This window comes from Leucoraja erinacea, chromosome 10 (genome assembly GCF_028641065.1).
Source record: "Leucoraja erinacea ecotype New England chromosome 10, Leri_hhj_1, whole genome shotgun sequence".
Taxonomy (NCBI): domain Eukaryota; kingdom Metazoa; phylum Chordata; class Chondrichthyes; order Rajiformes; family Rajidae; genus Leucoraja; species Leucoraja erinaceus.
In genome coordinates, this window is record NC_073386.1 from 10,317,571 (window position 1) to 10,332,747 (window position 15,177).

The following is a 15,177-nucleotide window of genomic DNA, read 5'->3' on the forward strand; positions in this document are numbered from 1 at the left end:
GAAGGGCCTGTTTCTGCGCTGTATCTCTAAACTCAGCTAAACAGACCTTTGGAGAGGTCAGCCAATTTCAGACAGTAACAACCTAAACACTGGTAGCATTGGACTGTCATCTGGAACCACAGGGAATTGTGAAGTAAACTTGCTTCCTGGTCCTATAGCTAACGTTAGCCCAGCAGCTGTGCAACAACTTTTAATTATGTCACTATGCCAAATAATTAAATGTGAACCAATTTAAAGGGTGCAATAATGAAAATCCTGCCCAAACGGCCATTTTAATCACCATTATTTGCAGGTTATTGAATCGCAAGACTCAATCTATGGTGACTGTAATGTAAATATGTCATGAACAAGCATTATGCCCAAGGTGCCAGATCATATACCCTGTCAGCTTTATAGATGGATAACAGGCAAGTCATTAAATACATCTGAAGACCCAAGCCCCTGAATTAGCCAGTAGCCAGTACAGATAAAACTAGAAACACTCATATCAGGCAGCATCTGAAGAGAGAGGAAATAAAGTTAATGCTTCATGTGAGACACCCTTTATCAGAACTGGAAAAGGGAGACTTGAACCTGAAACATTATTGTTTTCTCTCTCCACCGATGCTGAACGAACAGACTCATGTATGTATGTATGTCATTTTATTTTAGATTTGTAACGTCAGCATTTAAAAAACATTTTCATTGTCAGGACACCACCAGTTAAAAACTGTTTAAAGAAAACCTTTGTCGTCATAGAATCTTACAGCACAGAATTATGTCTGTATGTTTCTACGCTTTGACTAATCAAGTGCCGGTGTAAATGTCCACCAAGGAGTGATCGTATCTGATACCACCCCCATGTCTGACAGCACATTTCAGATATCACCCATAAAAATAAGCTTTCCACTTAAATAGCCCTGAACAACTATCCCCTTGCATCTTTCACCTGTGCTCCTTAAAGATGGCAGCAGTGTACATTAGCAGTGCCGGTGGGCGGGCTGTGGGCTCACCTCCCATGTCTAGTTTTGAGAGATTCAGAGCACGGAGCACCGAGTTCGTACCGACCAGTTCGCGCTGGCTACCCTGCACACCCTAGGGACAACTTGCGTTTATACCAAGCCAATTAACCTACAAACCTGTACGTCTTTGGAGTGTGGGAGAAAACTGGACATCCTGGAGAAAACCCATACAGGTCACAGGGAGAATGTACAAACTCGGTTCAGACAGCACCCGTAGTCGGGACCGAACCCGGGTCCCTGGCGCTGTCAGGCAGTAACTATACCGCTGCACCACCAATGTCCTCGGAGGTACTCTGGGGGTTGCGAGGTCAGTTGCAGGACACAGCCCAGCGCACGGAGGCTGTGAGAGTTGAGGGGACGGTGCTCCCGTGGGTCGACGAGTTGGTGGCGTGGGCTGCTGGAGGCCCTACATCAGCCAGGGTATCGGGTGGATGGGGAGCCCCCACAGAGGCCAGGTGAGAGCACGGATGAGACGCAGCTTGCAGTAGCAAGGAGCGGGAATGGAGGACATCACTGACATCATTGCCAGGCCAACCCCTGGAACACCGACCACGTGTCACCAGCAGCCAAGTTAAAACTCTGGATATAAAAACTTTGGAACTTGAACGATACAAGATGGTGCCAGAAACATGGCAACACATGTGTACTGCCTCAGTGGAAACTACTATTCTTACACTTGTACATGGGTTCTATTGTGCTTAATTACATAATTGTATGCATAAAATAAATGTCATTGTACCTCTCTCTGTACATTGACAATAAAGTACAGTTGAACTCATTTTTGTTAACCTGTGGGGAAAAAAGAGAGACAATCTACCCTTTCATCCATCTTGATTTTTTATAACTAACCGAGGTATTCTTACCTGATGCCAATTTAATTTGGAGTCGTTAACTTTCCTGATGGAATCAGGTTGTAGCTTGTTCATGAGCCTGGAAAAATAATGATCAGACATTAGTAGAATGGCTTCTAGACTTAGACCTTTAAGAAGTCGCAAAATGTCCATAACGACATTTTACGCGTTGAAATATCATAATTTCAATTTAACATCAAATATTACATTCCAAAATACTGTTCTACAGGAAATTAAACAACACAAGTAATCACAGCTTTTATTAAAATGCATCAATTAGATAAAATACTGCCATCAATCAACTTTAGAAGCTGGCAGATAATCTTTAAATGTTTTTTACATCTCTGGATTGGCATCTTGTACCAAACAGGCCATTAACCAACATTGATTAAAAGTCAGACCTGGCCTAACCTCAGCCGTCTGTCGAAAAGAAATAGTCGTTCAGTCATGTTTACGTAGGCTCCAAGCTTCATCATTCAAGCTCCCGCTTGCTCGACTTGTTGGCCGAGTTAATTTAACAAGCAGACTGCGAGGAAAATCTTCCAAAGGGGCCTTCGAAAAAGTTACCATCCAATCTCCATGGATGGGATTACTTAATTTCACAGTTGTTTTGTTCTGAAGTATTAAAATATCATCTCAACTTTTTATTTGCCCATAAAGAACTATATAGATTCATATAGTTTCCACCGAGGGAATTGAATTATCAATAAATGTGGATGTCATGGCGGCTTCTTTGGGCACCAGAACATAGTCCAAGCCAACTTCACAGACAATAAACTCTTACATTCAGCAGCTGTGGACTTCCTGGCAAAAATCCATTTGAGACCGCAGTTCAGGGCAATATCTGCACAAAACCCTGTGTGGGGGGAAAAACTAAGACTTAAAAAAAAAAAAAAATTCCATCTGAACTTCCGAGATGGCATTTGGCCCATTTCTTTGCTACCTTCCATATCTTTTTCACTACACTCTAGGGCACTTTACACCTTCAATGTGGTAATGCGGTACCTCGTTGCACAGCAAGGTCCCAAGACAAGTAAAGCGCAAGGCAATCGTATCTTGGCTATGTTAAATGAAGAATGAAAATTGGCCAGGATGAAACAATGCCCCTTCCATAAGAGAGGGCAGATTGGGTCACTGTAACATTGCATCCAAATGTTGCCACTTCCAACTCTGCGGTGGTTACTTAACACGGTTCTTTACAGCCGTGTCAGACTAGATTTGCATTTCGGGCTCTGGAAAAAAAAAAAAACTTTGAACCCACTTACTCCAAGACAAGAGTACTCCCAATGAAGCCATAAGCTAACATTCGAGTATGCCTTTTATGGCAGGAAATAACAAAATCCCCAGAGCTGTAATTACCTTCACTACACAAATTAGGCATTCCAACCGGACCACTGACAGAGCAATGCCATAAAAAGTGTTGTGAAAATCCCGTGCCGTATCAGAATAGTCAGTTACCGCAACCCGTGATAAAAGATTAGCGGATCAAATAGTGATTGATGCACAGTCATGCGTAACCACAAGAGGGCTTTGGAATCTCATGTTTACAGAAGCAAAACGCAACTTAAATGGGAATAAAGTCAAGTATTTCTTCATCTGTTTAGACATATAGAACTGTATCGTTGCGAGGTGCTTGGTCACCATACAGTTTTGCAGCAGCTGCTTCATCAAAGCTGGCTTTTCCCACTTACCTCAAGGCAACAATCTTTATGTGGCAAGACACCTTCAAAAACCAACTGCACTGGGCGGCACATCGGTAGAGTTGCTGCCTTACAGCGCTAGAGACCCAGGTCTGATCCTAAACATGGGTGCTGTCTGTGCGGAGTTTGAAAGTTCTCCCTGTGATCGTGTGGGTTTTCTCTGGGTGCTCCGGTTTCCTCCCACATTCCAAAGACGTGCGGGTTTGTAGGTTGATTGACTTCTGTAAGTTGTCCCTAGTGTGTAGAAAGAGCTAGTGTACGAGTGATCGCTGGTCGGTGTGGACTCAGTGGGCCAAAGAGCTCGTTTCCATGCCGTATCTAAACTTTCTTTGAACACGTCCTCGGCATGCAATGAACCAGGGCTAGTCTCAGCATGGCAATCTGCTTTAGCAAAGGTTGTAATGTTTCTGTTAGATTTATCAGGTCAGAATTTATAGTGCTTGTCATTAAACAGGAATTTTACCAAGCATGCAAGTACAGATGCTGCTTCGTATGTTATTTTAGTTTGGATACTTGCAACTTCCCCCCCCCCCCCCCCATTTTTAATACTAGAACCATTGAAGAATCTGTCCCTCATGTTTTGAATGTCATTCCTAATGGGCGAGTTGAATGCTCATAGCAGGGGGGAGATTGTGCACGGGCTATGCAGAGGGGGATGAGCATAGGAAACATTGCTGAGGCATTGTAGTGTGGGGGGCTTGTGTACTACCCTGCCCCATATTAAACTGCAGGCTTCAATGTTTCTTATTTAAGGTCCCTTGTCTAGTCTGAAATAAAGTTCATCATTGGATATAAAAATCAGAAGAATATAATTGTGTGTGTGATATGAGTATATACATTTATATCGCATTCAGTGTATGTGTGTTTATAAATTTTTATTCTTTAACAAGAATTCACAGATTTATGAACTAACAGAGTAATTATGAATCTAACCCTACATCACACACAAAAAACTTAGAGCGGAGCAAGGGTTACTCTCACGCAAACGTGCGACGGTCATGGTCGATTCATGGTTGATTACAAAACCCAACTCAAGCACCTGCTTTCGCCATTTAAAAAGAAATGATTTAAAAAACATCTTAAAAAAGACCGGCCAAAGTCAAATTTTGTTTCTTGACTCCGAAGTATGAACTGACAGAATTATGAATCTAACCCTATATCACACACACAAACTGTTGCCCCGCAACATTGATTACCCTGCGAGTCGGGTCGAGTCAGGTAGGCTCCAGTTACTAAAATAGGCGGGGGGGGGGGGCCCAGGGGGTAGCGTAAGAGACATTGTAGCCCATTGTATTTCGCAGGGAGTGCCGGGGGGGGGGTTTACAATGTTTCTTATTTAAGGTCCCTCGTCTAGTCTTCTAGTAAAGTTCATCCGAACACATAAAAATCCCTAGTCCCATATTATACCTGCTCAGACCATAACCCTCCATTCGCATTTCCCATGTGTATAACTATAAACAATTTATTCTTTAAATGATAAAAAACGAACCTGCCTCCACCACCTTATGGAATCTCAACCACACATATACACACTGAGTAAAAAGTTTCCCCCCTGCAATGTCAATAAACTTGCAGTCCCTTAATTCGGGTATGTATCCTTGTTTGAATCTCCCAAACTCAACTCAAAAAGCTTTCCACGTCACTCTGTCTAAAATAAATTATTTAAAAAACCTCTAAAAAGACTTAACCAGAGCACTCAAATTTTAAGCCCTAACAAGTTCAACCTTTCTCTGTAAGAATTTGCTGAAACCCTGCAACATTTGAGTAAATCTCCTCTGTCGGGTCGGGTCAGGTAGGACATCCTTACCAAAATGGGCGACCAAAATTGTACACCATACTCCAGAATTGGCCCCTCCAATGCGTTGTACACGTCAGCCCATTGTATTGCTCCGCTCTAAGACCTATCTTGCTCCGCTCTAAGGTCTTTGTATCACACAGCCATTTTAGGACACAGTGGCAGGAATAAATGGCAGTGGAAGCAGTGCCAGGCAAGCAGGATACTGTGTTCTGGTGGCAGTCAAGCTCATTGTTAGACATACACTAATCCAGGTACGTAGAGAGTACTCCATCAGTCCTGAATTGTACCTTGTACCTTGGGGTGCCAGGAGGTTGATTACAAGTACTGAATATCCTGCAACATGTAGAGAGCCCAGTCTGCCTTCTCGTCCACCATGACCCTTGGAGACACATCAATGGGAATGCCTCCGAATGTCAAAGATAGATGGATAGAATCTCCTGTTGGAGATAGTCATTGCCTGCCACATTTGCGGCATGAATATTTCTTTCCATTTATCAACAAATGCCTGAATAAATGCTAGGTCTTGTTACACTAGATAAAGTACTTTAGTGGCCAGCAAAGACTTCAGGTCATCCAACGACACACAAGACACTGTATAAAGCAAGTCGTTTGATAGCGATGATTCCTTTGGAAGTGGTGTATTACCAAATTGAGGGAAGGCTAGACTGAAAATGTGTTTCGTGTGTTCTGTTGCTTTTTATTATACGACTGGCTTGGCAAATGAAATTCCTCGTATGTTGCAAAACATATTTTGGCTAATAAAGTTATTATTGTCATTGTGAAAATGTGAAGCACAAGATTTGCAGGACAGAAAATGATCAAGAGTATCAAAGGACTCGCAGCTACTTACATGCACAGAATGACACCATCCTTGAGGCTGATTTGAAAGTTCTCACCCAGGCGCTTGCCTGTAACTTCTTCAATCCAGATTTTCAATTCCTCCTCCTTTTGAGGGTCATACTTCTGAAGAATCTGGAAGGAAACCAAACCATGATTTACCCACATTATCACATAATTGAGTCTACATCTCAAACACACTGAGAATGAAGACTCTGTCATGCTTCATCCTGAAAAATGAGCTTCCTGCAACACTTCAGGCTTCATCCTACAGAGAATTGCATTTTATTACCTTCATTACTTTACTCATGGTGAAAGAATGTCAGGACTAACTTGCACAAAGCCATTTCATCGGATATACTCAGTCGAGAATTGGTGATTAAAGCTCTGAAAAGAATCCAAAGCTATTTAGACAAGGTTAGGTAGTGTCTGAGGAGCCTTGGCTTTAATGGTCTTCACAGTTGCTTACTGAAAGCTTCCACTTTCAAATCATTGTTAAATAACTCAAGACTGTTAGAAATTTTTAAAAAGGCACAAACTTTGGATTAAATTTCAAACTAAGTGGTGCTTGACTACTCCATTGTGACAATCTTCCCTTGTGTGTCTAGACCCTGCCCTTGACTAATACAAGCGGTGTGCAGACTAGCAGTCCTTGTGGATGCTGATTTTCTTGTTTTCAACACAAAGAGCAGATATTATCCAGAGCAAAGTTCTCTCAGTCATTGAGTTTTCACAGAACCCTTTCTGGTAAAAATGTAAAACAGGAAATTTGTGGAAATGCCCATTTCAGGAGAGGGAATCCATTTTGTCAGTCTCGCTAATCCTTTATTCATGCATAACCCCGTTGCCAACCTTCAGCTGACCTCCAATATGTCCTATGTGCCTCAGAATGTCCTTACGCCCGCAGAAGACTAAAGAAACTCAGCATGTCCCAAAATACTCTTACCAATTTCTATCATTGAAAGCACCCTATCTTGATACATCACAACTCAGTATGGCAACTGCTCTGCCCACACACAGCCTCAAACCAGCCTCCCCCAATCAACTTTACTGCCTCCGGAAAGCAGCTAACATTATCAAGGGCCACTCACATCTCAGGGACTCTCTATTTTCTCCCTATCCTGTCATGCAGAAAGCAAGTGCTACACTTCACGCTTCCTCGGCAAGCTCCACCAGCATATTCAAGGATGAGTCCCATCCTGGTCACTCAACCTCTCCCATCAGGCAAGAGCTACAGAAGTGTGAAAATGCATGCCTGCAGATTCAGGGACAGTTTCTTCCCAGCATATATCAGGGAACTGAACCATCCTAGCACCAACCAGAGAGCAGTCCTGACCTATCCACCTCATTGAAGACCCTTGGAATATCTTTAATTGGACTTTACCCGGCACTAAACGTTATTCCCTTTATCCTGTATCTGTACACAGTGGACGACTTGATTGCAATCATGTGTAGTCTTTTCACTGACTGGATAGCACGCAACAAAAGCTTTTAACAGTACGTCGGTGCACATGCCAATAATAAACTGAAAGCTTGAAAGCATGTGCCACCAGTTTCATGAAACAATTCTTCTCCAATGTTATTGGACTCTTGAACTGACCTCTCAAATGTCATGGATAAAACCCTATCTTCCAATCTGCCTCATTCCAATCCTTTCACGTGAAACCTGCACTTTCTCCGTAACTGTAAAACTATGTTTTGAACTCTGCTTATTTTCTCTTTTGCACTACCCAATACACTGGCGTATGGTATTACTTGCCTGCACAGCACAAAAAAGGCTTGTCCACTGTTTCTCAGCACACGTGACAATAATAAACCTAAACTATTACACGCAAGTTTACTCCCAGAAACTTAAGGGTCTAAAAGAGAAAGTAAGGTCTATAATACATCAATACAACATCAAACTGTAAATGCCACAAATGTAAAGATAGAATGGATGAGACAGCCCAAGGTAAAACACTTTAGCCATTTTGAACACCATGCTTAGCCTTGGACATGTCATGATAGTTCAATAGACTACTCCCTCACTAATACTACCACTCCATACATTTTTATAATTGAAATTAATTTGCATCAATAAAACACACTTGAGTCAATATCCAGGCCTCAAATATGCTGTGTTCAGCTGCTTTTAAATATTGCTTTCGCTGAAGTGACACAAAACATCTGAAGAGGCCACGGATCATTGAACGACTAATTAAAATAAATGTTTATGCATCTGATACTGAAATGCTTTTAAAAGCAGAGTGCGTCAAGAAGATGGACGTAAATCTTTCAGTAAAACCAGACAGATAGTTGCTCTCGAGTTCTGTTCCTGAGAACTATCTGCAAACTGGTTTCCCGGCAAGTCCAAAACAAATATTTTCCAGAATAACCCACATCATATCCCTCTACTTACATTTGCTAGAATTCTTTCATTTAGTTTTAGAGATTTTTAGTGGAAATCGGCCTTTCAGCTCACCGACCAGTGATCACCCCCGTACACTACTTTTATCCCACACACAAGGGACAATTTACAGAAGCCAATTAACCTACAAACCTGCACGTCTGTGGAATGTGCGAGTAAGCTGAAGCACCTGGATAAAACCCACGCGGTCACAGGGAGAACATACAAACTCCGTACAGTCGGCACCTGCGGTCAGGATCGAACCGGGGTCTCTGGCGCTGTAAGGCAGCAATTCCACCAGCTTTTTGTGTCTATTACAGTATTAAATGCAAGTCTTTTGACAGCCTGATGTTGACAATGATTAAACAGCTCAATTGCCAAACCAGAAACTGTGAAGGGGGGGGGGGGGGGGGGGAGAAATCCCATGAGTTTTATGCAACCGATGAAACATACCAGTGTTCACATTGTCACGGTGGAGGTACAACTAAGATAATTTCAAAGGATAGAAACCAGACTAAAATAATGAATGCTCAAATACTTCAGCAATAAGTAGAGCGATTTACTGGAATCAATTTACGACACAAGCTGAGCGGAACTTCAATGTCAAGAGCAGGTCTGGGTTTTCAGTTGCAAGGCTCATTGTTCAAACCACAATTCCCTTACGCTCTTCACAAAGTCTAGTCTCCTGACAACCTTGCAGCGGCAACATAATAGCTACAGCTGCGGGCTGACAATTCCAGGATTTCATCCTGGCCTTCCATGATGTCTGTGCGGAGTTTCATATTCTCCCTGTGACCACTTGGGCTTCCTTTGGAGTTTGAGATCCGGTTTCCTCTCAAATCCCAAAGATCCCATGCATTTTGGTGTGCTAATTTATTACCATGGCCACTCCAAGCCAGTAGATGAACAGCAAAATCCAGGGCAGATTGATGGTAATGTGGGGAGAATAAAACGGGATTAATGTTGGTATCAGTCGGTTCATTATTCGTCATGTGTATCAAGGTACAGCTTTTGTGCTCTATCCAATCAATCAATGCAAATGATACTATATACGAGTAGTGTCAAGCCACGTACAGTCAACAGCTACAGTGATGAGAAAAATGCCAGAGTGCAGAAGTAAATGGGCACTTGTCCATGACCTCTAAACTCTTTGTCGTTGTAACCCCCATGAACTCCCAAGTCAGTGAATACTTACAAATATATTCATGGCAGGTTCTGGCACTTTGTACCACCACACAAGCATCTAGGATTCATCTCAAAATGCCCCAGAACTGCATGTTAACGGCTCACCCACCACTAATTCAGTACTTCTCCCAGGTTCTCCACACTTGGTCTTCACCCTCTGTCTGACTTCTCAGCAGTTTCCACGCATATTAAAAGAAGCCTGTAGTTTTCCCAGTTAGTTTGAAAGATCATTATGATTAAAATAACTGAACCCGGATCATGTCAATCCATATGCAGGCAGTAATGAGTGTTCCACTTGCATTTCGTTGTCTCTGTACTATACACTGACAATGACAATTAAAGTTGAATCTGAATCTGAATTTTCTTCACAAACACTGCAAGGCATCAGCCCATATATTTTCTGTAAGCTCCTTTATGCTGAACATTTCCACCTTCGTCTTTTCCGATTCCAAACACATGCCCCTTTGCCCATTTTTTTCCAAAATTGCCTCCAGTTCAAGTTCAATCTTTATCTAAATCACTTCCATTCTACTCCCAATACTCCCCAACACAAGGGTTTCGGCCCGAAACGTTGCCCATTTCCTTCTCTCCATAGATGCTGCCTGACCAGCTGAGTTTCTCCAACGCTTTTGTCTACCTACAGCATATGGACATGGGTGGATGGATGATCTGTTGATTACAGCACATGGATACAGAAGAGTCCCAACCTAAAACTTCACCTACCCATGTTCTCCAGGGAAGCTGCCTTATCTGCTGACTTACTCCAGCACTTTTGTGTCTCATTTTGTCAACCAGCATCATTTCTACAGAATTACTGCGCTTGTATCTAAATTAGTTCTTCTAAGAGTAAGAGGATTCAGGGAAAGTTTGTTGCCCATTAATTATTCTCTGCTTGGTGTACAATTTACCCATTCTCTTATTTTCCCACCAGTGCCATGTAGAAATAGGGATTCATAATTTCATAAGTTATAGGAGCAGAATTAGGCCATTTGTCCCATCGTCTACTACCATTCAATCAAGGCTGATATCTTTCCCTCCCAGCCCCATTCTCCTGCCTTCTCCCCATAACCCCTAACACCTTTACTAATCAAGAAGATTATGGGGAGAAAGCAGGAACCGGATACTGATTTTGGATGATCAGCCACATTCATATTGAATGGCGGTGCTGGCTCGAAGGGCCGAATGGCCTACTCCTGCACCTCTTCTGTTTCTAAGATTTATCCTCCGTGCTGTGACCCACTGGACGTTTAAACGCATAAAAACTAAACCCACAGATGCATTTCTTGCTCCATCTCAAACTCCACAATCTTTCCATATATTGCGAGACACATATTTATCAATTTCAGATTTTTCTTAAAAACCGCTTAAACCACTGAGACACCACATGATGGGTCTCAAGCCCTTCAGTTTAACAGCTTTTTCAACTAAAATCCTGATTTACGACATGGCAAATTGGTGTGGAGCCATCCAGTTTGAACCACCACACACCAGATTCACTCAACTGATCTTTGCAAGGAGGATAAAAACAGGAATTTGCTGAAGCAACAATTCTTTTACAGAGACTATAAAAGCTGCAGAAGCAAAGATGACAAATGGTATGGTCAGACATTTGGTCTAGACCCAACAAAAATATTCGATAGAACACTACATTCTTGAAGGAACTTCACAACATCAGCTCTTTTTAATTATTCTGCTACAGTTTTACTTCAATTCACACTGGATCTGCACATATGTTCAGCAAAAGGTCCATTTAACATCAGGAATGTTAAAGTTTAAAAAACGAAGTCACTGCTTAGTTTTTAACATTTTTTAAGCAAATGTTAAGAATTAGTTGCTTCCTTCAGTGTTATCTCAGTGTGCACCAAGACCCTTTGGAAATTAAAGATTTTTCACTGTCGGAAAACAGAATTGTGCAAAACAGTAGTTAGTTACCACGACTCCATGCAAGAACAGCCCATCACCTGCATAAGTGGGGGATGACAGACAGCCCTGCTTGCGACTGTGGACATCCAGACCAGACCACCCCAGACATCGTAAATGAATGTCCACTGAGACTATTCCCTGGGGGCATCAAAGGCATCCACCCAGTTACTGATGCTGTCCTGGCCTGGATGTCCACACATGATCTACAACTTTAGGCTGTGCACGGCGTACGCAAGAAGAAGACGACAGGTCCGTTTACAGTTTACATGCCCCCGGCCAACTTGCTGCTACTATAAAAAGGATAAACTAAGTACTTGAACCAATAAGTAGCACTCGGCATTTAACAAAAAAAAACAATGGATTCTCTTCAGAAAGATGCAGAAAATAGATATTCAAGATTTCATTTCACCAACCGAGTAATGCCCCTGTCCCACTTAGGAAACCTGAACGGAAACCTCTGGAGACTTTGCGCCCCACCCAAGGTTTCCGTGCGGTTCCCAGAGGTTTTTGTCAGTCTCCCTACCTGCTTCCACTACCTGCAACCTCCGGGAACTGCACGGAAACCTTGGGTGGGACGCAAAGTCTCCAGAGGCTTCCGTTCAAGTTTCCTAAATGGGACAGGGGCATTAGATTCCACACAGTAAAGCAGTATGAACAAATTCCAAATTATTTCTGTGACGAATGTTGATTTATCATGAGGAGGAAACTCTTAATTAGGAATTATAGGTTTGCAAATACCCGAGGATAACAATAGCAAGTATTGCTAACTCTAACTCTGGAGTAACTCGGAGATGTTGCCTGACCAACTGAGTTACTCCAACAACTTGTGTCCATCTTCAGGATGGAACAGCAACTGCAATTCCTTCCTATACAAGTATAAGAAGAACAGGTTCCATTACCAAGTGCATGTATTGTTAGCAATGGGAACGCAGCAATAAGAATTGTAAATATATCAAGGGCATTAGTAAAATTGCCAGACTACTAACGAAGGGACTTGGACCAAGTATTCAGAGGGAACAGTTCAAATCCGATCACAGCAACCACGGAATTTAAAATCCAGTCATTTGTTAGGCTTACGTTGGATGTTATTACTCAACATTGTGGCTTATGGTTTGCAGCCCAATCATTAAGGGTCTGGATTGTTTTAAAAACCCATCTGATTTTCACTTTAGAACCAGGCACTTCGGCCCACCAAGTCCACGCCGGCCAGTGATCCCCATACACTAACACTATCCTACAAACGAGGGATAAATTTCCAATTTTTACCAAAGCCAATTAACTTACAAACCTGTACGCTGATACAAACTTCATACATTCAGTACCTGTAGTCTGGATCGAACCTGGGTCTCTGATGCTGTAAAACTCTACTGCTGCACCACTGTGCTGCCCTTGTGTCCGTAGAGACACCCTCCATCATTACTCAAAAAAAAACATTTTTTTTTTAAAATTCAGGAGTAACTCAGCAAGTCAGGCAGCATCTGTGGAGGACATGGATAGGACAGTTTCTGGGTCCTGAACCGAAATGGCGCCTACCTATGTTCTCTTAGGATGTTGCTGAGTTATTACAGCACTGTCTTTTGCTCAAGGTTCCAATATCTACAGTTCCTTATGTTTACCATCTTTACCCATTCAGGCCTATGTTCAACTTCAGACCCACAGCAATATTGTGGAATTGTAACTGTCTTCTCAAATGCCTCAGCAAGCAGCAAACTGAAAGGGCATTTATGGACAGACATTAAATACCAGCCTTGCCCACATTCTAAATAGAATCTGTAATCGCAAAAAAAAGCCTCTTTCACCAGTCATTTTTCCTATAGCCAAATGGAAGATGGACTTGTTTCAGGCAACATCTTGCTGTCTGTTACCTACGAACCTCCAAGCCCACAAAAACATTGCCGTGAAGTCTTAATGTACTTTCTTGCTACTAACACATCTCTTTGTGGCTGGCTCTAACATTCAGTTCAACTGCAAATGTAAAATTCTCCTAACATTAGTCATAGAGTGATATAGTATGGAAACAGACCCTTCAGTTCAACTTGCCCACACCAGCCAACATGTCCCAGCTACACTAGTCCCACTTGCCCGAGTTCCCTCCACACCCGTCCTATCCATGCACTTGTCTAACTGACTCTTAAACGTTGCGATAGTCCCAGCCTCAATTACCTCCTCTGGCAGCTTGTTCCATACACCCACCACCCTTTGTGTGAAAAAGTTACCCCTCAGATTCCTATTAACTCTTTTCCCCTTTACCTCATACCCATGTCCTCGATTCACCTACTCTGCAAGAGATTCTGTGCATCTACACGATCTATTCCTCTCATGATTTTATACACCTCTATAACATCAACCCTCCTGCACTCCAGGGAATAGGGTCCCAGCCTACACAACCTCTCTCTATACTTCAGACTCTCTAGTCCTGGCAACATCCTCGTAAATCTTCTCTGTAACTTTTCCTGTTTGACATCTTTCCTGTAACATGATGCCCAGAACTGAGCACAAATACTTTCATTGTTCCCAACAAATAAACAAACCCAAATCATATCCCAGTTGCTACTTTACTGGAAAAGGATTTCAAAACCAGCATAGACCAGTTTTAACCATGACAAGACTGCTGGTACAAAGGACAATGGACATTTATTGTCACGTACACCAATTGGTGCAGTGAAATTTGAGTTGCCATTTGCAGCACACCAATAAAAATAAAACACCACATTAAAGAAGAATTTAACAATAAACATAAAAACATTTCCACACAATGGTTCCCACTGTGAGGGAAAGCAGCAAAGTCCAGTCCTCTTCCTCTTGTTCATCCGTGGTCGGGGCCTATTTGAGGCCTCCGCAGTCGCCACAACGGCAGCCCGGTGTTTCAGGCCCTCTCGCCGGATAATGGAGCTCCGGCATCGGAAGTACACTCTTCAGCGACTTGGAGTGTCTGGAACGGCTGGTTCCTACCGGAGACCGCAGCTCCCAAAGTCCACAGGCCACACTGATCGGAGCTCCAACACTGGCGATCTCGGCGAAAGATCCCAGGCTCCACGGTGTTCAAAGTCAGTGCCACCCTGGACGCTCTGCAGACCTCACAGCTCCGCGATGTTGGAGTCGGCAATCTCAGCACTCTAGAGCTTACCACATGGTGGACCTCGGTAAGGTTTCGCCCGCTCCGTGATGGTGCTTCAGCGCTGCGTCACCGCCGAAACTGAAGATTCTGGCCGGTCCCGGCAGGAAACGCCACTCCAGTCCAGGTGGTGAAATGCTATGGAGCAGGTAGCATGGGATTACATGGTACCCGTGGGGGGGGGGGGGGGGGGGGGGAACGGGGAACTTACCCCCCCCCCCCCCGACCTGACGTGAAAGTTAAAGGATACATAAGCACCACCAGACAAAAATCTTCGACAGAAATCACTTAGTTATTTGACATCTCATGTGTAGCAAGAAACACTGGCTTATTCTCCCCCACGAGGTGGCAGCCTGGCTCCCAGTGCCCCAGGCATAAATC

The 15,177-nt window shown here is 43.0% G+C and overlaps 1 protein-coding gene across 1 annotated transcript in view; it reads right to left on the reverse strand.

Moving 5' to 3' along the window:
• LOC129700775 (calponin-3-like) overlaps positions 1 to 15,177 on the reverse strand; it is a 52,194-nt gene that overhangs the window by 9,972 nt on the left and 27,045 nt on the right. The window contains exons 2-3 of the mRNA XM_055641465.1: positions 6,201 to 6,322; positions 1,865 to 1,931 (exon numbers count right to left, since the gene is read on the reverse strand). Coding sequence (XP_055497440.1) covers positions 1,865 to 1,931; positions 6,201 to 6,322 — 189 coding nt within the window. The remainder of the gene's footprint in view (positions 1 to 1,864; positions 1,932 to 6,200; positions 6,323 to 15,177) is intronic.